The 21,955-nt window shown below is 42.0% G+C and overlaps 1 protein-coding gene across 1 annotated transcript; it reads left to right on the plus strand.

The window, feature by feature from the left end:
• The first annotated feature begins 219 nt into the window (after positions 1 to 219).
• On the plus strand, positions 220 to 21,789 carry slc25a22a (solute carrier family 25 member 22a). Its single transcript, XM_080762497.1, has 11 exons — positions 220 to 428; positions 7,202 to 7,413; positions 8,327 to 8,452; positions 9,390 to 9,445; positions 10,182 to 10,272; positions 11,234 to 11,288; positions 12,554 to 12,614; positions 13,245 to 13,389; positions 14,531 to 14,685; positions 15,476 to 15,551; positions 17,274 to 21,789. The coding sequence occupies exons 2-11, from the start codon at positions 7,394 to 7,396 to the stop codon at positions 17,425 to 17,427; spliced, it is 939 nt and encodes a 312-aa protein (XP_080618623.1). The 5' UTR covers positions 220 to 428; positions 7,202 to 7,393; the 3' UTR covers positions 17,428 to 21,789.
• The last annotated feature ends 166 nt before the right edge of the window (positions 21,790 to 21,955 follow it).

Consider the following 21,955-nt stretch of genomic DNA (forward strand, 5'->3'; position numbering starts at 1 on the left):
ACCAATGTCATATAATATTCATAATTTCATATCCATCATTTGTAGCACACATGTACATTTGCTAACATGCATCAACCTCCCAAACACAGCAGATTACGGTAGTTTACTTTGGACTATATTTTGCGCGTGTGTGTGTGTGAATTGTGTCATTGCATGGTTGCTTGGCAGCCGACCAACTACCCAATCACAGAGAGTCCCGCTGCGCTATGGGATATAGCTCCATCATTCACTACAAACAAGGCTACGGGGCTACTCCCCCTCCCACCCCCTCCCACCCTGCCTCTCTTCTACAAATGCTAGTAGTAACACCGGTAGGTAGGGTTAGCAACTGGCTCTATAAGTGAACAGCATAGGGTGAGAAAACCGTATTCTAATTATTCATATACGTAGATTATTCCACGTAGGGATAAAGGACACGGCGCTCTACGGTATGTACACACCACGGTTTAAAAGATGACAACGTACAAGCTTCATAATTCCTGATTCCGGCTCGTGCATGTTTATTAGAATAACGGCTTCTGCTCCTGAGGTGTATGTATCCATCCTCTCTCACTGCCTCCTTTATATCTCCCTGAAATAATGTGGAATTATTATGTTTTGAGTCTTGACAGTAAACGTTAAAATGCACTGAAAGGGGTTATTTGAAATTGCATTATGTTCTTATTTGTGGACTCCGACCGGTGCGAGGATCAAATCATTTCCGTTATGTGCAAGACTCGATTTACTACCGATAGGATAGATAGCATCTTGGTAATAGTGTCCGTTATCTTATGAGATGCGGCGAGGATCATATGAATGGGCTATGGCACGTTTTATGACGGTGTTATAAATTATCTCACTATCTCCGCAATGATTAGTGAAGGTCGGTTAATTATTCATTGTGGCTTTTTACCTTGTTCTGTGACTTACTGACTTCAGTAAGCTACAATAACGATGGCTGCTGACTCAGGTGTGACCGCAACGGCCGGCATGATGCCATCCCATGGATCATGTCAGTTTACATGGAATTTGGAAATGTTAACTTGTTTAACTGTTGTTTGTGTTATTTCGGATTAACTGCGGGACCCGTTTCACCTAGAAAGGTTGCGTTTACAAGGGCGTCCATGGTCCATCCGCCACGTATACTGTCTGTCTCCCATCAATCAGTTATTTTTGGCAAGCGACACCGTCGAACGGAATAAAATGAGGCACCCACCCCGGCCCCCGGGGCGTATAATTGCTACTACGAGGAACTGTTGAGCGTTATGTCAGTCAAAGGGACCCACACACACAGTAGGAACTGTAACACACAGTCGTATAGCATCGCATCATTGTAGGCTGTTCAAGTAGGCTACACGTTTATGCTTACCAGGCCATAGCCAAGCACAGCCAATACGCAATACATAATTAATGAGGCCGGAACAGTGGCATCCTTTGCTTCCAATTGAATCAATGGATTGGATGTTGGGTTTGGTGCATTTGAAGAGTTATTATCCGTTTAATACAAAGTTGTATGCATATATGTAGGACACTATAATTATAGGCCAGCCTATAATTATCCCATGTGATGTTGGAGAGCAAACAACTAGCCTATAACAAGCTGTTTGTGCCTAGGCTATGTAGGCCAGATTTACAAGCTATAGGCAAGCGACACCACTGTACAGCGAATTATAGTTTGGGTTTCAGAAGGCTGGTGGTCGATCATCTGGTTGAAATTTGGAATCACCCGGACATTCTGGCCCTCAGAGTGACTTGCTCACTATGGAATGCTTTGGGGGAGTGTGTTCTCTTTGAACATTTTTGGGCATGCCATTATAGGTTAATAAATATATATAATATATATAATTCACTTATATATATAAGTGAATTGGCTTATATTTCTACATTTTTAAAATGTGTATAGCACATTGGCATAGACACTGTGGCACATTAGGAGTTTATTATTTATTTGTGGTAATAAAATAAAATATATATTGATCACTTATTTTGTATAGTATCTGTGTCAAAAATGAAATATTGATGATTGAAAATGTCCATCAACAAGCGGGCATGGTGATGACCCCTGTGTGTAACTCTCAGGTATAGGGTTCAGTGTCAGCTGATCTAGTTTTACTAATACTGTAGTAAAAGTATTATTAGTAGTATTAGTAGTAATAGTAGTAGTAGTATCAGTAGTTTCTGTTATGTATTGCAATTGTTGTATTCTGCCTATAGCGTCACCATCTGTACTTCTATGTTTAGTGTTTTTATCTTGTAACCTTTTTCTAGTTCCCCTTATGTTGTCCATCTAGTATTGTTCCAAGTGTTTCTTGTTTTCTTTCACTATTATGCTTTGAGCATTTGATTGTGTCGTTGAACATTCGTTGACAACACACCGAAGGCCACACAAAGAGCCATAGAACCAGTCATGCTTGTCTGGCCTGCATATTTTGTGATCAAATATCTCCTGCATCTGACCTAAGACAGGTAATGACAATGAACCTGAACAACAGACTATATGAATGTGCAATGTAAATAATGGCAAACTATTGGCTGAACTGAGTGGTGGCAATTCCATAGCACAGAAATACCATCGTGCATGTTTTTGTGTCTCTACAACAGAGAGAGATCCTACCTAAACAAAAGCCCTTGAGACGAGAACCAGACATGTTTCCCCTGGTTCTCTCAGAACTGGTTAACTACATTGTGGAATCTAGTCTCCAGTTCTGATGATCCAGCCATCTTCCGTCTCACAGATATGTGCTAAATGTCATCCTTGTATCACAACCAGAAAGATTATATCACTACTATGGTACAACGTTTAGCATACAGTTGGCCATGATCAGGTCATGCCTGTGTCATGGGCCATAACAGAAATTCCAATTTATTGTGTATAGCCTATAATCCCTATAGTTGTGGATAGAGGACAGGGGAATGAGATTTATCTGTGACACCACAAATCCACCCCTGGTTTAGATTTGTTGGCTTCAAACCAACCAAATGTGCGTCATAGCTGCTTTTAGTGTTGTTTTGCAAGAGAAACAGAGAGATTGGGAACCTGAAACCAAACTAAACTAAACTAAACCAAACGTTTATGTAATATACAGTAGGGCACAACGGAACATCTGGGACATTCTCATAACTGATATTATTTTACAGTTGCATGTTGGAAGTAGTCTGCTTTAATAATTCAATAGATATTTTAATACTGTACACAGTTTAATGGCAAACTGCTGTTTGCCAACTTCAAGTAAAAAGATTGTATTGTGTTGTAAACATTAAATAATATTGTAAACAGTGTTGCTTTTCAGCGTGATGGAGTATAAATTAAGCTTGGCTGCACGTGCAGTCTATGGACCTATAAAAGACAGTCCTCTGAGTCCTCTCCCAGTCTCCCTCCTACTCCTAGTTCCATGATATGTAGTGTAAATTGTAACTGAACTGAAGCAGTGTGTGTGTAGCCTGGACACTCTCCTTTCACCTCATGAGGAAGGAACCATGTGATTCTTATTTTAATTTACATGCATTTGCATTGTCAAGCCACATCACAGTCACGTGAGTTGCTGACTACCATAGTATCCTGTCGCAAACCACTCCATCTCTGCCAGCACAATTTGCCAGCACAGTTTGTCAAATCAGATGGAGTTTTGTAGCAGAAAATAGATAGTTCCACATTAGACATTTTTGGTAGTGTATAGTTTACTTTAAAACACAGAACACAAAAACGACATGGTACAAATGTTTGTGACTAGAATGTGGACTTTAATGAACAATGACATTGGAAATGTTTGCCTCATTGTATTTGCACGAGAAGAATATAATTTGAATGCCCGTTTTTTGCATAACAAATGCCCCAGATTTCCAAATAGGACGAATCAAGGCTTTTAAAACCTTTGTTAATTTGCTCTGCGGCTGTCACACAGACATGGGTCAGACCGGGTCATGGATGAGCAAACTAACCATGTCTGGCCTCACATCAGTATGACAGCATCAGTGGATAACAACTATGCTTTCCAGCCTCTAATATGTGATTATTAGTGTTTTTGGAGAGATTAAAATATACAGTAGTTGTCTCTATTAGACAGAAGCCTGAGTGATGGGAGAGGTCTCGCTACACTTTATACTACAACCATCAGTAAAATAAATCAATTGAAGCAGGAGCAATCACAGTGAAAACACAATGCAACAAGGTCTGTATTTATGCTTACTGAACTGGTTACACCAGTGGTAAACTAGAAAAAGTGCCCCTCGGGGCACAGGTTTCCACCAGGCCAGGTCAGGTTGTGGCCTCCTGGTGGCGCTATAATCGGCCAATGTGAAAAGGTATCTTACACCTTTGATAGCAATTGGATTATAATATATGAAAAAATAAAACAATATATAAGTGGTAATGGTAGCTAAATTATCCAAAAGGATAATCCTGAACATCTCAGGGAACCAGCTACTAGATTAGTCTTTCGCCCCTATACCCCGACGACCGATTTGCACGTCAGGACCGCTGATAATAGACAATTTTAAGTTTTTGACACATTAGAAGTGATGTAAAACCACAATTTACGCTGTTCCTATGTCAGCTAGCTTTACCAGAATAGGCTATAATATTTGTAAAATACAAATTGCCCATTAAGCCTTGGACATTGTCCATAATCCAAACGTGAAAAGGTGGGAAGACTTGTTATCTCGAACCTTCTCAGTTCAAAGAGTACAGTGAGGATATCTGAGGGTGTGGCAATGAATAATAATAATGAATTGCATTTTTATAGCGCTTTTCCAAGTGCTCAAAGCGCTTTACAATGGTTCATTCATTCCTATATTAATCTACAGTCCCATTTACCGAGTGATGAACCAATTATAATTCCATATAGAACGGGTCGGGGGAGATAATTGTCACCAGGCCTGTGTTCATTACTTCATACTGTTCTGGGTGTAATGATGCACTAGGGTCGAGCTCAAGCACATACCGCTATCTGTCCCTGTTGTTTTGTAGACCCTCTGGCAACAATTAAACTGGTTATCAGCCACCTTTAAGGTTGAACGTGCATGAGTGTGCAGCTAGCTGTTGGAGTGATAGACTGGGTTATGTTGTATCTTGAGTTCAAGGTTCTGCTCTGGAGACAAGTTGTTCATTCACTTTGGCTATTGTTTACTCATCAGTGCTTATCTGCATTAGAGGCACAGACAAAAGTGTGTGTGTGTGTGTGTGTGTGTGTGTGTGTGTGTGTGTGTGTGTGTGTGTGTGTGTGTGTGTGTTAGTGCGTGCGTGCATGTGAGAGAGAGAGTTAGTTTTGAAGTCATTTTGGTATTCCACAAAGAGGCTATGCATTTTTAAGTCACTTTTGGTGTGTTTATATATTTGGGAGCTTCCTTTGGAAATATGCTAGGAGTAGGAATTATTTTGCTTTGAAAATAAATAATACAGTGTACTGTTCTGCACTAGTGATCCAATTATGGGATAGGTGGAATGCAACTTCGAGTCTAGATTCCTTGCATGTTGTAATTTGAAACAAAAAAGGAAGGAATTTCAGGCAGATCCGGAAGATGAGTAATGTTTCTGTTGCTGTACTCGCTCCTCACTGTAGGCAGTTGTTTCCAGATAGACTCAGATTGTCCTCCTGACCAGACAACACGGGCAGAGACACACGCAAGGTTGCTACAGCTGCAGTAGATGTACTCAAACATACCACAGACGGCCCAGTTAAGCCTCGGGGCACGAGTAAGAAGGGCCGACATGACACTATAAACGCTTTGCTTTCACACTTGATGGCTGATTCATCACTGGTTCAATCACAAGCCATACATTGATTCTCCTTCTCCTCTGCTGTACTGTAGTGTTGCAAGTAGTTGCTTAGAGAAAATAATCAGTGAAAAGAAAATGCTGAGTCTGACCATGGGGAAATGACCTAGGAGCTTTGCATGTTTTTGGAGGAAGTGAGACTGAGGCAGGAAAACAGCAAACAAAGCAAAAAGAGAGGGCCATTTGTCAAGGTCATATACACTGTTTGTGTGTGTGTGTGTGTGTGTGTGTGTGTGTGTGTGTGTGTGTGTGTGTGTGTGTGTGTGTGTGTGTGTGTGTGTGTGTGTGTGTGTGTGTGTGTGTGTGTGCGTGCGTGCGTGCGTGCGTGCGTGCGTGCGTGCGTGCGTGCGTGTGAATTAATAATTGAGATATACTGGGTAAGAGGGATGGACAGCAGGATAAGAGCTCCGAGGAGGGCTATATGGAATCTGGAGGGCGGCTGTGTTTGAAGAGGATACTCACTCAATGACCTCCTCTGACCCCCTCTCCTCTCCTCTGGCACCCACCAACCCACCCCGTATCCATCCATGCAGACCAAATACGCTGGCGCACAGCTGCACTCACTATGATACTGTAGTTATCTAATCAGTACACATCCATGCTGTGCGCATTCCCTGGAGAACCAGAATTGGGGGTTATTTAGGAAGTGGGTCATAGTTCTTCTCCGAGATGTGTTCGTCTGCATGTGTTAGTGTACGTGCGCTTGCCGCAGAGAGAGAGAGTCAGAAAAGAACAGGAATGGAACGCTGTGCTTTGAGAGTCGTGACTGAGGAGGAAGAGAGAGAAGGGGGAGGAGGTGGAGGAGGCGGGCTCCCGTGCAGAGGGCGATTGTGATTGGTGGATTAAGGGGTGGGAGAGTGATGGAGTTAATGAGAAGCTAAAGGCCCTTTTAAATCCAAGGCATTGTGTACCAAATAAGGAATATTATGTCTCAGCTAAATTAAGCACAGACATATGGCTGGTGATCAAATGTTAAATCGTAATTGCGCTACTGTGATCTTGGACACATTACTGAGTGACGGGATAGCTGTCAGCCTAGCACTCAGTAATGTGTCCACCTAATGCGTCCACAGTGGCTCTCTATTGGAACAAACCCTGGGAAAGTTCCCCTTCACCTCACCTCTGTCTCCATTTCAAACCTGGCACTCTCCCAGTAGAGCACAAAGAATGAATAAAGTGAGTGAGGGACAAAGAGGCAGTGAAATGTGAGTTACCTGTACAGTAGTTGTCTCTTAACATGTATTCATACTCTTATGATAAATGATACATAATATTTGTGGTACTGTAAGACATGATCTCATGAAGCGTAATTCAGTATGCTGGTGCAATGTCCTGATTTTGAAAGCTGAAGTCCACGTGAGAGGCAGAGATATTTCTGTGAATGGCTTCTTTGTAAGGGCTTCTAATCGTCTCTCTCTCTCTCTCTCTCTCTTTGGTATCACTTTACAGAAACCCATTCTTACCTGGCTATTGGGTTCAAGGGGGAGTACAAGACCATCAGACCTTGTTATTCCATCATACGCAGAGAGCCACATGCAACAGTGTAACTGACACCTCAAAGAGTGGGCCAGCAACTGATTGATCAACCCAACAACCGACGGACTGATTGACACATTGTCCATTGGCAGAGGCCTAAGATAAATGGCTGACAAGCAGATCAGGTGAGTTAGACAGTGGTTCCACTGGTGTGCTGTGAGGAAAGTTGAAGTGTGCCCAGTAGGCAAAATCTACCCTAATTCATTTATTTTTGGAGCTATGTGTGTGCCTGGGTGCCTGGCTGGGTGCCTGGCTGCCTGGGTATGAGCACGAAAATAGCATGGTTGTTTTTCACCACCTGTGCGCAACCTAACACACACACAAACACACACGCACATATTAACTGTATATATGATGATTTCGGGTGTGCCACTACAGTACAGTGACAGTACAGTACAGTAGAGGGACCCCCACACGGTAACTGTAATTTCTCAACCGTTTTGGACGTGGGGCGTGCCTGGGCCTGTGCCTGGGCGTGTTCCTGGGGGTCTGGATATTCCGGGGACCCCCCCAGGGACTCCCCAGGGACCCCCCAGACCCCCACATGGTAACTCTCTCATTTCTCTACCGTTTCGGACGTGGGGCGGCTCGCCGGAACCGGGACGGCACCCTGGCTGTGGTCCTGTGGGTCTGGAGACCCCACACAGAGTTGCACCACTCACTTCACACGGGTGTGATTTTTACCGCTTTAACCTGTCATCCCTATTTTGATCTGCAAGCTCATAACAGGTTGCGACGCAACACATTGCGAGCTTGTAAATATTTTTGAATACAGTTGTGCCTTGATATTTTGACTTGCCCATTGGTGTGCAGTGGCCACAAAAAACGTAGTTAGAATTGAAACTATACAGTAAGTAAATATGGGATCCGATGCACTACTAGACTAGTGGCAAGATCCACTTGCATCTGCAAGTCTAAATTACTGGAGTCGATTGTGAAGAAATACCTAGATCATAAAAGTAGGAAAATAGCAATATTGTGTTGGAGCAAAAATAATGACAATGTCTTTCTTTCTCTCCATTCATGCCCTCTTCACAGTCTTCCTGCCAAATTGATCAATGGGGGGATCGCTGGGATCGTTGGAGTGACCTGTGTGTTTCCCATTGACCTGGCCAAAACCCGCTTGCAAAACCAACAAAATGGATCTCGCCTTTACACTAGCATGTACGTACAGTGCACTTTTACACTTTGGGCCTCATTCACAAAGCGTAAGAAGTATGCACATATATACACATGTATAAGTTTCCACAAGCATGGTCATCATTATTCTTGTGATTTTTCTGTAAAATACACACAAAGTCACGTCTGCTGTGAGGCACTTATAACATTGCTGTTATTAGAATGCCTTATTCTTCATGCAAAATGATAGTGTTTATGTGCCCAACATTTGTCAAAACAATAAAATTAAAAGATGTACTGCTTGTTTTTGATGTAAGAATGTATAGGTTACACTGGGCTTGTAGACATGAGGCAAATTCAAACTGATTTTAATATTTTGTTCAGTTGACACATTTATTAAGGTCCTTGCAGACTGGGCGCGTTTTTCGGAAAATCCGAAAAATGCATCAGTGTGCAGGGAGTCAGGGACCTTTAAAGCTGAACATAGTTATCTAACCATCTGAGACCAATACTTGATTCACATTGCGCGAGGGATACTTGCCAAATAAACCAGATCTACAAGCTGTCAAGGCGTTGTAATGTGAACCGTTGATTTGTTCTTTTCTTGAAACTGCTTTTTACTGTGTTAAATGGGGCACGAAACAGTGCAAATGATGCATACAGTACATGAACGTGCATTTGATTTATTTGAACAGGTGGAATTCATAATCTGTGATCCGCACAATTAAATCAAGGCTTTGCACACACTTTCATGAATCCTATGTAGGTCTTTTGGTAAAAAAATATAGTAGAAAAAAAGAGCTTTGTGAATGAGGCCCAGTATGAATTTTATGAGCAGGGTGTAAACTTTTAATTGTCTCCCTACTGGACTACTAGCTTGGGGTACCCACTACCCATGTGTTGTTTTCTTTCTACTGGACTATAGACATGACTGTAACTACAGACCACTTTAAGTAACAGACTTGTGTTGTCTGCATCACAGGTCCGACTGCCTTATCAAGACCATCCGTTCCGAGGGATACTTCGGGATGTACCGAGGTAGGGTTTCACCACGACAGCGCTGACATTGTGAATGTGTGCACAATCTCAGGCATATGCGTTTGTTTTTCTGTTTCCACATCGGATGAAATCACACTGACTATCCTAAATCATCAAGTACGTACCTTCTAAAGGAAAAGGTGAACTCACTGAGAGAGCTGCTGACCACAGCTAAACATTGAGTAAAGCAAAGCTGTTTAGTAATAGCAATGTTCAACACACATTTGAAATGTTTATTTATGTCCACATAATGAGAAGTACAGGAATACCTTGTACAAAGGACATAAACACTGCCAGTGCAGCTTGACAGTGGGAGAGCAGCCAGTTACAACGTGCATGGACGGCAAAGCATCGTTACATACAGTACAGCTGACATGTCGGACACAGGGCAGCAGACATAAATCATGGATAAAGGAAACAACGCCTCCTCCACACACACACACACACACACACACACACATACTGTATGCATGCATGCATGCACGCACGCACACACACACAGATATCTAGGACAGAGCCCTCTGACTGGTGTATGCGAGTGTCTAGACTGCTATGTCCTCATACTCTCTCTCTGCCTGTCTCTCCCCATCTATTACATTGTAACTATCTATATGTCTCTTTCTCTTCGTCCATGTGGTTACTGTATTGTCTCTCTTGCTTCCTTTCTGTCTCACTCTACATCTCGCTGTCCCTCTCTTTGTAACTTGTCTGTCCCCCGCTCCCACCTTCCCCCCAGGAGCGGCGGTGAACCTCACGCTGGTCACTCCAGAGAAAGCCATCAAGCTTGCTGCAAATGACTTCTTCAGGCAATACCTCACGAAGGATGGGTAAGACACGGAAAGATTCACATGTTGGCACACACACACACACACACACACACACACACACACACACACACACACACACACACACACACACACACACACACAGGCATGCACACACCCACACACAGTGTCAAATCCTGTTAATTCAGTGGTGATGGTGTATAAATATAGCACTTCATGTAGACTTAGATAGTATTTTAAACAGTCTTATAGCATGTTACGTAGACCGCACTAGAATTGCATTTTATGTAGTCATAGCACTTTATAGTACACATTAGCACACATCAGTATCACATGTCAATCAAATGTCAATAAACATTATGCCGTTGCTGAAGGCCGAGCAGTCCTGTTCTGCACCCTCCCCTGTGCGCATAACCGCATATGGCATGTTTGTAATTTCCACCGGGTTGAGCTCAAAACCCCCTCGGGAGTGTTTGTTTTGGTCCACACAACATCTTGTATATGTCCAATGTTTTACAACAAATGCCTTTTTATATCACTTGACAACAAGGAAGAGACTTGCCTGAGGCTCGTGAGACACGTCCGAGCAAGCCTCCCCGTGGAGGCAGTGCCAGCGCAGAGTAGCCAAAGGCCTTGCGCGTTGACATGCGCGGTGCGCCCGAGTTAGCAAGCCGCGGTGGACTGAATAGGTTATCGTGTGATCCAAAACGAGCGCTCCCTCCTCTGTCCAGTACACAGGGTTTTTTTCACAGGATTTTGAGCTCAGTCCAGTGGAAATGACATGACACGCTTATTATGGATGTTTCCGTCGCTGTCTCTATGGTGACAAACAATGATGGGGTTCAATGAATGAGTGACTTGTTTCGCATCAGCATACAGCACCTCACTTGTGAATTATTAATCCACCACTCTGCCTGACGAGTGCTGAAACAGGAGACTAAAGTGTAATAGTCGTATCGCCTGCAGGAGGATCAGTGTCTTTTCCCTTCTTTGTCTTTCACAGGAAGCTCACGCTGGTCAAGGAGATGCTGGCCGGGTGCGGGGCGGGGACATGCCAGGTGAATGTCTGAGCTGAGTCATCCTTCTTTTCTCCACCTGGCTTTTTGCTGCCTGTAGCACTGTGAAGACTCACAGCAATGTGCATGTTTACACATGCACGCAATGTATATCATTGCTGCCCATGCAGGCAGGATCCTTGTATCTCCATTTATTTTAGCCCCTCCTATATCCAGCTTTTAGTGTATGTTCACAAACTTCGTCCTATACAAACAATAAAGCTGCTATAAGCAATTTATTTTATTTTCTTTCAGATAGCCAGCAATGAGTAAATGCTCCCAACATTCTTTTTGAACCCTGCACTCACTGTCAAACGCGTGGTACTGTATGTGCCTTAACCAATTGTCTGTTGGGTTGCCCATATCTTTCATAATTCAATACCCTATTTTATTCTTCATTGTATGACAGTGACACACAAAAGCAGTGAAAGTAGCAGATCCACAAGCTCACAACTTGTCACTATGTGACATGGTGTGAGCTTGTAGATCTGCTATTTTCACCACTTTTGAAAGATTATGGAAAGTTTTATAATTTCTTTGAAACTGTTGACCTCTAATGACAGTGGTTTAGGCTGTCTGTGGGTTTTATAAATATTTCACCAAAGTATTAACACAAGCTTGTAATAACTACATTGGATCCATTGGGACATTCTTTTTTCCATTTTTTGAAGTACCGGTAAATGTTTTGGACATATAGACGATATATCTTCAGGAAATACTATTATATTAAAGTGCTCACAGTTTACAGTTTCAATGTGACTCACTTTATTATGCACTCCTGAAGAAATTACACACTGATTTTCAACTGTTAATACTATTAGCAGGCGTGTAGATTGACAGACTTGATTGGTCAGATAAGACTCGATAGCGCATGGCCATGTGGTGTGAATGACTCATTGTGGAAAGCTTGTTGCCAATATCCAAAGGCTTCATCCTCAGAGAATGTGATTAGATTAAATGTAGCAGGCCTCAGATTAAGATTATCACTAAGAATGTAGGCATCTCACTGTTAATCCAGTTAACTAGTTACCAGTGCGTGGATTAGGCCTACAGAGGAAAACAAGCCTTTACATTTAAGACAATCTGCGTCAGTGGATTCACACTGGACACTGCTTCAGCCTTAAGCACAAACTTTCAGAGCTATTATTAACTAATCTTCAACTCTCTTATGCTTTTGACGTTTCCTGTGTTCATGACGTGTGTTGGTCAAATTACATTTCTATGTTAAAATAGTTCCTAATGAACAAGTTAATTGTTTCCTCTCACAGGTTATTGTCACAACTCCTATGGAGATGTTGAAAATTCAGCTCCAAGATGCTGGACGAATTGGTAAGAGACCAACAGTTAGTGGAACTCAAAACAATGAAGTGGAACTATGTTACAATGGAGAAATGGTGACCTCATGTGGTCACGTCAGTGATTACAATAGCTCTGTACCCAGTCTGAATTCAGTATCCACTACTTGTACTTTTTGTGTGTTTTCTTTGCTTGTTTGTTTGTTTTAGTTTTTTTCTAGAAGATTTCCATTATGCTCCAGAAGCCTCTCACTTTGTCTCCTTTTCTACCGGGGTTGAAGCGGTTCTGTTATTTTCTCCCATCTAATATTGAACCAGTTCAGAGTGTTTCCACTGAAAATGAATTGTTTCAGAACATTAAAAGTTGGTTCGGAACTGGAACCAAAGTTATTTTGGTGAAAAAGGGGCCTTTGTGTAGAATAGATTAATTATCTGTTTTTTTCCACTGGAATTGCACCGTTAGTAATATTGTTCTCGTATAGGAAGGAGAGGTCACACAGCTCGTAGTCACGATGCAAAAAACTTTTATTTTAAGACCAAAGTTTCGGTCAGAAGGCATTTTGTGCCAACCTCTCCTTCCTTTACAAGTTTTGTCTCCCCACTATTGGTGTGCGCTCCTACCTCTTTGTTTGTTAGTAATATTGTTCTCCCCATGTTTCCTCAGCGGCTCAGAGGAAGCTGATGCCCGAGACAGTGGTGGCGGGCACCGTGGAGGCCAAATCCCCCACAGCCATGCAGATAGCCCGAATGCTGTTTAAGGAAAAGGGCATTGCTGGCTTATATAAAGGCTTGGGGGCCACGATACTCAGGTACATGATCATAACACTCAATATTCAGTGCAACAAGTCAGTGTGCAACTTTCTCTTTATATTCTGTGTAGATGCTGTGAACATGCCATTCAACAATAGGTAGAAAGGCCCGGGCCACTGGCGTTGCAGTCTGGGCACCTAGGCTGCACGCAAGACAGCGTGTCGCGGGTTCTAATCCCGATCTCAACGACCTTTGCTGCGTGTCACTCCCCATCTGTCTGTCTCAAGAAACAGTGCGTGCCTACCCAGCACAAATTGTGCACACGCACACACACGCACACACACACACACACACACACACACACACACACACACCCCCCCCCCACACACACACACACACACACACACACACACACACACACACACACACACACACACACACACACACACACACACAGACAGTACATAAGATAGGTTAAACGAAAATATTAAATGACAGCAGGATAACAATGAATAAAAGAAAGCATGAGAGAAAAAAACAAACAAGAATCATTGAGAAATTATTTAAATATATTTAAAGAAAAACTTCACTCATTAAGCCAGTTAGCAGTGTCAGTAGTTGTTCATGACGCAGAGAACCAAGGAACAGACGATGAGAGATGAGATGAGAGATTCAATTTATTGTCAATGTACAGTACAAGTACAGCACAGCAAAAAGTATTTTCGCATCTCACTAATGGTGCAAACATGTCAGTAAGGAGGATACATTAATTACAGTAGTACAGTAGTAACAGTACTACTGCAATTTGCAGCATGTCTAATTTGTGATAATAATAATTATTGACTGACTGTGTATGTCTATGTACACTTTGTGTGTGTGTGTGTGTGTGTGTGTGTGTGTGTGTGTGTGTGTGTGTGTGTGTGTGTGTGTGTGTGTGTGTGTGTGTGTGTGTGTGTGTGTGTGTGTGTGCGTGCGTGCGTGCATGCGTGTGTGCGTGCGTGCGTGCCTGTGTCTGGGTATGTATATTCTGTATGTTTGTGTGTGCAGTCTTAATGTGTATAGGCGTGAAGGTCATGCAAATTTGCATAGGCGACAACAAGGTACCTTTTCTATTCTGAATCTTCCTCTGTGCCTAGCCTGGTCACCATGACGATCTGTGGTTATACATTTCATCTTTGCTTTCTCTGCTTCCTTCCGCAGGGACGTTCCTTTTTCCATGATCTACTTTCCCCTCTTTGCCAATCTGAATCACCTGGGTAAACGAGGCGCGGACGGACCCGCGCCTTTTTACGTGTCATTTTTCTCTGGATGTATTGCCGGGAGCACGGCTGCCGTCGCTGTGAACCCTGTAGACGGTGAGTGAGACATCAGACAGGGTACTCCCACACAGTAGAGTCACAAAGATGCAAGATTCAGCTTACAGCAGGCGTCTCTTCTGGGTTTTTAAACCACTGGTGGATGGAAAATGAAGCTTGCGCGTGGCTGCAACTTGTAGTCGTTGCAGCCGTGTGCAAGCTTCATTTTCCATCCACCAGCTGTTTAAAAACCCGGAAGAGACGCCTGCTGTAAGCTGCATCTTGCATTTTGTTGAAGTGACTGTCTGGAAGTGGCTACACTGGACCAATGTAAACAGATTTGGCAAGAGAAATAAGCAACCAGGACTCTGAGAACAAGACCAAAAGCAGCGACTAAAGCACTTTAAGCCTACATACTGTACACACATCGGCTATTTGAAAATTGCCGGTCTAAATGCTCACAACGCATCTTGATGCAATGTATTGTGAGCTTGTAGATCTGCTATTTTAAAGAAAGAAATCTTGGGAAAAAGGTGAAAAAAGTGTGATAATACTTTTTGAAACATTTTGACAACACAAACACAAAGTACTATGGGGGTCCCTGGCACAAAATGTTTGAGAAGCACTGGTTTAAACAGGATTAAGAAGCAAGCCCAAAATAAGCAACTACACTTTAGACACATGCCCAAAAAAACGCAACCCAAAAACCTGCCAATGTTTACAAGCCCAATGTCGCTTTATAATACGTGGACATGTCAACAGTGCATTGGACCTGATTTCCAAGGCATCACACAGACTGTGATAGCTGACGCCTACTGTATGTGTTAACCGGACACTCTTTATGTTCCAGTGATAAAGACTAGACTGCAGTCCCTGAACCGAGGGAGCACAGAAGACACCTATAATGGAGTGGCAGACTGCATCAGGTAACCTCATTATGTCCTCCTTACTGATGATACAATCATAATGATCCTTTCTAATTATCTCCGCCAGGAGATCGTGCATTAGGCCGTGTGTGTGTGTGTGTGTGTGTGTGTGTGTGTGCATGCATGTGTGCATGCATGCGTGCATGTGTGTGTCAGATAATCTTGCATACTACTAGGACAATCACTGTCATAATTCTTGTGCATTCTGACAGCAGGCCAATTAACTCTTGAAAAATGTTCAACTATCGTATAATCACAGAGCAATCGTCCCATAGGATCCCCCCCAGGCTAGCCATTTCCAATGTGCTTCTGATTTATGGGATTTCAACGCCAAAATATACATTTATAAACGTGACAACATAGCCCAAATCCCTTAATGTCCACGCACATGCAACGGTCTGAATTGATCTAGTTCCCCCCAGTTTCGGGACGCTTAAGGGAAGAAAAAAAAATTATCACGCAGCCACCACTCTGTAGCCTGGGTTCCAGCCTGAATCGTTGCGTTCCGTGAATCTGTTTTGCCACTCGCTACTCAGTCGGGAAAGGCTCCTATCTCCAAGGTAGAAATCCCTAAATTCTCTTGCAAGATTTAAGAATTACTTTAAATCAGGGGTGTCGTTCTATGTCACAAAGTGGACCACAATGGAAACAAGCTTTGGCTTTTTCGTCCATGTTGGCGTTTTCCTAATTGATGACACTGTTGTCCTACACAAACATTAAATTCCCATTGACAATGAATGGAGAATTTTACGTCAGTGTCTGAGCAAATTGGCATAGTGTCTATTTTCAGTCTTTAGCCCCTTTTGCAGAGTTTACAGTGCCAATTCTCTGCAAATATTGCACCAAAAAACCTAATAATATTTGTTTTTTAGCTTATATTATAAGCTAATACAGCTGTTAAACTACCGAAATGAAAATATCAGGTTTTGGGAGATGTTATCAGGGCATCCTGGCAGGAACAGATTAGAGACAACTTTATGTAGGTAGACATTTAACTGCATATATTGCATTTTTGTTATTATTATTAGGGCATGCAGGGTTTATTATCTTCTTTGGAATGGCCAGGGTTATGTTTTCGCCCGCGTTCATGTGACGCAATTTCACATGTAAGCCATGGCTAATTCAGCTTGACAAGATTTTACACCATTCTTCAAAACCTTTTGCTATTGTGCTTACATATTCTGTCCAAAACTCAGTTGGGACCTGTTTTGCAAAATTACCCCAAATCATGAATGCAGTGTCCGATCAGCCCCAGATTTTACTCACACATTGATGGCCCCTAAACAGCCAAAAGCGATTTCACTTCTACCCATACGGGGCACCACAAATGAATTGTCTCTGTTGTTGCCTGATTTTTCATCACCAAATTAGGCCCAAACGCTCTCATCTCTCATGTGGCAATGACCTTCAAACAGGGTTTTCATACTCCATACCCTTTGCCTGTAATTAGATTAATACAATTGTGGCCCGGGGCCTGTTTCTTACAAAACAATGCCATATCATGAATGCAACATCCAGACACCCCTACTCTAGCTTTAAATAGATTTATTCTTAAGCCTTCAGAGCTGCTAGCAAGGGACCTGCCCAAGGATCTGTGGCTGCAATAAGACCTAAGCCATACCTCTGTGTGTACATCCCACCCCAAAGTGTTTAACATAACTGACACATCACAAATACTTGACTGTTAATCCGTTTCTTCATTGAACTCTTGTCCTCCTGTAGAAAGATTATGCGCAACGAGGGTCCGTCAGCCTTTCTGAAGGGGGCGTACTGCAGAGCCCTGGTCATAGCACCTCTCTTCGGCATCGCCCAGGTGGTGTATTTCCTGGGTGTGGGGGAATACATCCTCAGCTTCTTGCCCAAAAAGGACCACTAAGAAGCCCTCCCCCCACTCCACCCTCTCCCCTCACCATCCCAACTCTTAGCCTTTCCCTCCCATCACACAATTCACCGAGTGCGTTAGGACTCATCTCATTGTGAAACAAGGTTTTCATTGCAATTGGATCTAAGCATTATCATTATACAATTGTTTTAAGTTATGTTGAATGTTGAATGGTTTTAGCACAGTTTTAGAGGGAGTTTTCATTTTGCCAAGCTGCCTATGGTGGTGCACAAAGATTCCAGTGGGCAAGCACAGGTAGTCTTCTGGAATTGAAGCCACAATTATCTTGTTTTCAAAGGATATTGCTTTATTACTTCAATATTTTCTTGCATTGTAATTTGTCGGGCATGATTGTTGAAGTGCAACATAGATCTAACTGCCCTGAGTTGCTGCAATTCAGCAAGCTCTAGTGTAGCTATTTTGCAAGCTCTATTGTAGCTATTTTCTTTTTATTAAGTTGACAATTAATTATGATCTGTGTAACATTTATAACGATGATTAGCTTAAATTGCTGCACATATCTTAGATCAGCTAGGCTATTCACCAAGCATGCTTTTTAATGAATCGCCCCAGACCTTATTTTTTAACCACTTGAGCATGAATTAGAGAAGAAGAAGAAAAAACATGTATGCCTTTCCTGACTAAGAAAAAGAGCCAGGGAATGTGTGAGTGTGATGCCAGCACATTTCTTGTGTTCTTTCCTGAGAAGCCTGGGATCCCTGCCTGTAAGCAGCTCTAATGAACCATAATTATGTTGTTCATCAGCACAGCTCCAAGCTGACTTTGACAGCTTTGGCCCTATACTGTAGTAGACTGTAGTAGTGGTTTTCTGTGATATCTCAATGGTACCACCATGGTACTTTAGCCCTATTTTATATTTTTATGCCATATGACAATGTTGCACAAAAACAGACGATCTACAAGTTCACACTGTGTCGCACTCGCAATGTAACATATTTGTAGGTCAGCTATTTCCATTTGGGGAAATTATAGAATATTTTCACCTACATGTCCAAAATGGGGACACCAGGTTGAAAGTGGTTAACTCTAGGATAGCCCTGTCCCACAACTAATACATTGAATTATATAGTCTGCTCAATACAGGGCCATAGCAGTAACAGTTTGCCTTTTAGATGCGTGATAGACCCATCAGACCAGCTGCTTAAATATTTTGGAAGGGATAGGCACATTTTGGATATCTAAAAACCGTGAACTCTAAATTCCATGGAAAGAAGATATACTGTTGCTATTTGGTTATTATTCTGAGAAATTTGAGTATAGACTTTATTTTGTGGACAGAGTAATGATACCGTTGAAACGATTGGAACAATTAAGTTCATGACCAGATTTGTTCAACCCTCCTTGGTCCTGATTATTCATGGTTTACTTTAAACTCGGTTTAATTTTTAAAATTTACATTTCGCCCAGCAGCAGTACCCCAAGAGCAAATGTGCTCAAATAACATTTTCAACATTGTGTTGGGGATGGACTTTGATTTTTACCAAACATTTCAGTTTGTTTGCTTCAGATGTTCTTTGTTTGCTTTAAGCTCCGGGGAGAAAAAAGCTTTTATGGAGTATCCCGTGCATGCGTTGTTACATCACCGGAGCCCTACCAATGGTTTATCTCACCCGGAGATCAAGGTGACTTTGATGTGTGTTATCCAATCACATTCCTTCTTAGCTCTCCCCACAGTCTTAGCAGCTCTTCTATTGTACTGTTGCACTGTAGATATGCAATGCAACTCGTCAGTGTGTTATCACATTTGTGGGAATGAGCTCTATTTATCAATATTCCTTTCAATAGGCAGTATAGCGATATATATATATATTTGTATGTGATGTTTTTTCTGTGTCAAAAGTGTCCACCTTACTATATTGTACATATGCAGATGATATGAAGTTTATGTTGTAGGTTTTAATATTTGTTTTGTAAGTGATGGCTTATTTGCACACCTACCTCCATCTGCCCTTTTAATCAATTTGATGTGATTTGTATAATGTCGTGGATTTATCAAATGAAGGAGCTTGTGTTATCGCAATGCAACAAAGATATCATTTTAACTTGATTGCAGTCAAGCAGTGAGGTTTGGAGGTTCTTGTACTGTATACTGTATGTGAAAGTAAAACAATAATGTGGATGCTCTGCTCTTGGGTGATGGTTTGGTGGTTGCCGTGGCTCACAGGTTCTGATGGAACTGCCTCTTGTCCTGTCACCCTCTGCCTTCTCAGCCAAGGACCAAAAGGGCATTAAGCCTATTTATATTTCATCGCACAACCTGTTTTTCTCTTGAAAATGTTCGTTGAGCGAGACGGTTTAGCAACAAAGTATAAATTAGCCTTTATGTCGTTATGATTAGTCATCCTATCATCATGGCAGAGTGAACAATCTTCCTTTTGTCCATTTCTTTCCTTATTTTTGGACATGGATACAATTGTATCCATTCCATTTGTGGCCATAGAAACATGGGCTTAACCCTGGATAATGATATGGACCTGTTGACAGTAGATTGGAGTTGGAGCATCAGTAAATAGTAGATGTTATACATTTACAGTAATTCCGAAAAGCTAAATGTATACTTTGTTGTATTGGTGTCGCTTGCCAGAAGATCTATGATCTACACATCTGCGTCGCACCACAAACGCGCTGTGAGCTTGTAGATCTGCTATTTTTGGCATGCGACTTATGACGGATAATAAATTAAGCATAAGCCATAGATCTGACAAATCAGAAAGGGGTAAACGGACATGTCCTGGCACCTCCAACCTTCAGGGCAGCAGACCCACAGAAACACATTTCAAATACCTGCCTTCTCTTGTGATCTTAGCTTTATGATTTTACTATTGTTTGATGTTGTCGTTGTTTTAAAATCCTGAACATTCCAATTTGCTAGCTAGCTTATCTCATTATGTTGTTGTTGTGATCACATTGCCTATTATACTGTTGAAATTGTTTCTATGATTTTTCTTTTCCATTTTCGGTTCAGTAATGATGTTGTACAAGTTCATTTTGTTTTGCTAGCTGTGAATTTGCACTGCCCATGTGCATTTGGTCATGTATGTGAGTGTGCGTGTTTCCGACTGTTTAGTGATGTAGTTGATTCTGTATGTATTTAGCTAGTGTGACACAAAGGTGTTTTTCTCGTTTCTCTCTCTCTCTCTTTCTCTGTCTCTCTCTCTCTCTCTCTCACCTCTGCTTCTCACTCTTTCTCTCTGTCACCTCTGTCACACTCTTCTGCCATCTGCCTCTCTCTAAAGCTGTATTCATACTTAGTTGTGCACCAAACATAGCAGATGCGACATCTGCACGCAACTAACTAAGTAACTCAGGCTTGAGTATAACAGGGAGTGTTAGTGGAGGCAAGAAGAAGTCTGTAAACACCAAATAATGTTGTAGACTATGACGTAGAGTGTATATTGTACAATCATAGTGCAAGCACAAATAATTATTAGGCACAAGAAGACACCACACAAAGCAGCTAATGGGTCGGTCTAATGCTATGTATGTATTTACTATTTAGTATTAGACCCATGTGTCTTTGGTGGTTCTCTCCATTGAAAGTGACTGAAAGTTTTTGTTTGGTTTTGGTATTGTATTTTTATTCGTGCCTATGAAAAATGGCCCTGCAGAACATGCGGACAGCGGGGTTCCCGCCGACATGTGTTCACTTTCTCACACCCTTGCAGTGAAATAGTCACTGTTAAGGTGGTTGCACACTGGGCGCGTTTTTCGGAAAACCGATGGAGAGACACCGCAAACAATCCGAAAATCGCGCCCGGTGTGTGTGAACCTTTACTGTAACTATCGCCTACATACTGTATTCTAAAGAACTCAAGTCTGAGAATGTAACTTACAGTAGATATATAATGATATATATATATAAATATATTATAATTATAGTGAAGATGAATATATTACATGCTTTAGGCAAAACAAGCAACATCCACAAAAATACACAAACCAGCTTAATGTATATGCAATAAGTAAAATAGAAAATAAATGAAAATGTAATTAGCACTGAACACATGAACACATCTTGTCAACTGTATGACACAATGAGGTATGCAGCTCTCTTTGGGACCTTGGGGGCCTCCACAGATCTTCTCTCCCGGGGGCCTCTGTTCTCTTCCTCCAAGAGGAAAATGTGCATATAGCACTTTAAAAACTAAAGGGCGCCTCACTGGTATACAAAGTATGTCACTCTGACATAGAGGGTGTTACAAATTATGTGGAGAGCGACACGATTATAATTATCCTGGTGGTCATTGTTTACAATGTGATGAGAAAAAAAAAGAAAAAACACGCATAATGTATTTCCTGTCACAGTTTGCTGTTCAATAAAAATGACTGTCCTTATTTAGCTTGGAGTCCTTTTTTGAGGGGCGCTAGCCCCTCCTATATACAGCTCTTTGTCCTTACTCGTGTCACATTTGCCGTCATATGTGTCTGAGCAAATCAACATGTTACGTCATGATGATGTACAATGATCGCCCCTCACTTCACACGGGTGTGGTTTTTTGAG

Source organism: Protomyctophum bolini (genome assembly GCF_963924005.1).
Source record: "Protomyctophum bolini genome assembly, chromosome: 4".
Classification (NCBI taxonomy): Eukaryota; Metazoa; Chordata; class Actinopteri; order Myctophiformes; family Myctophidae; genus Protomyctophum; species Protomyctophum bolini.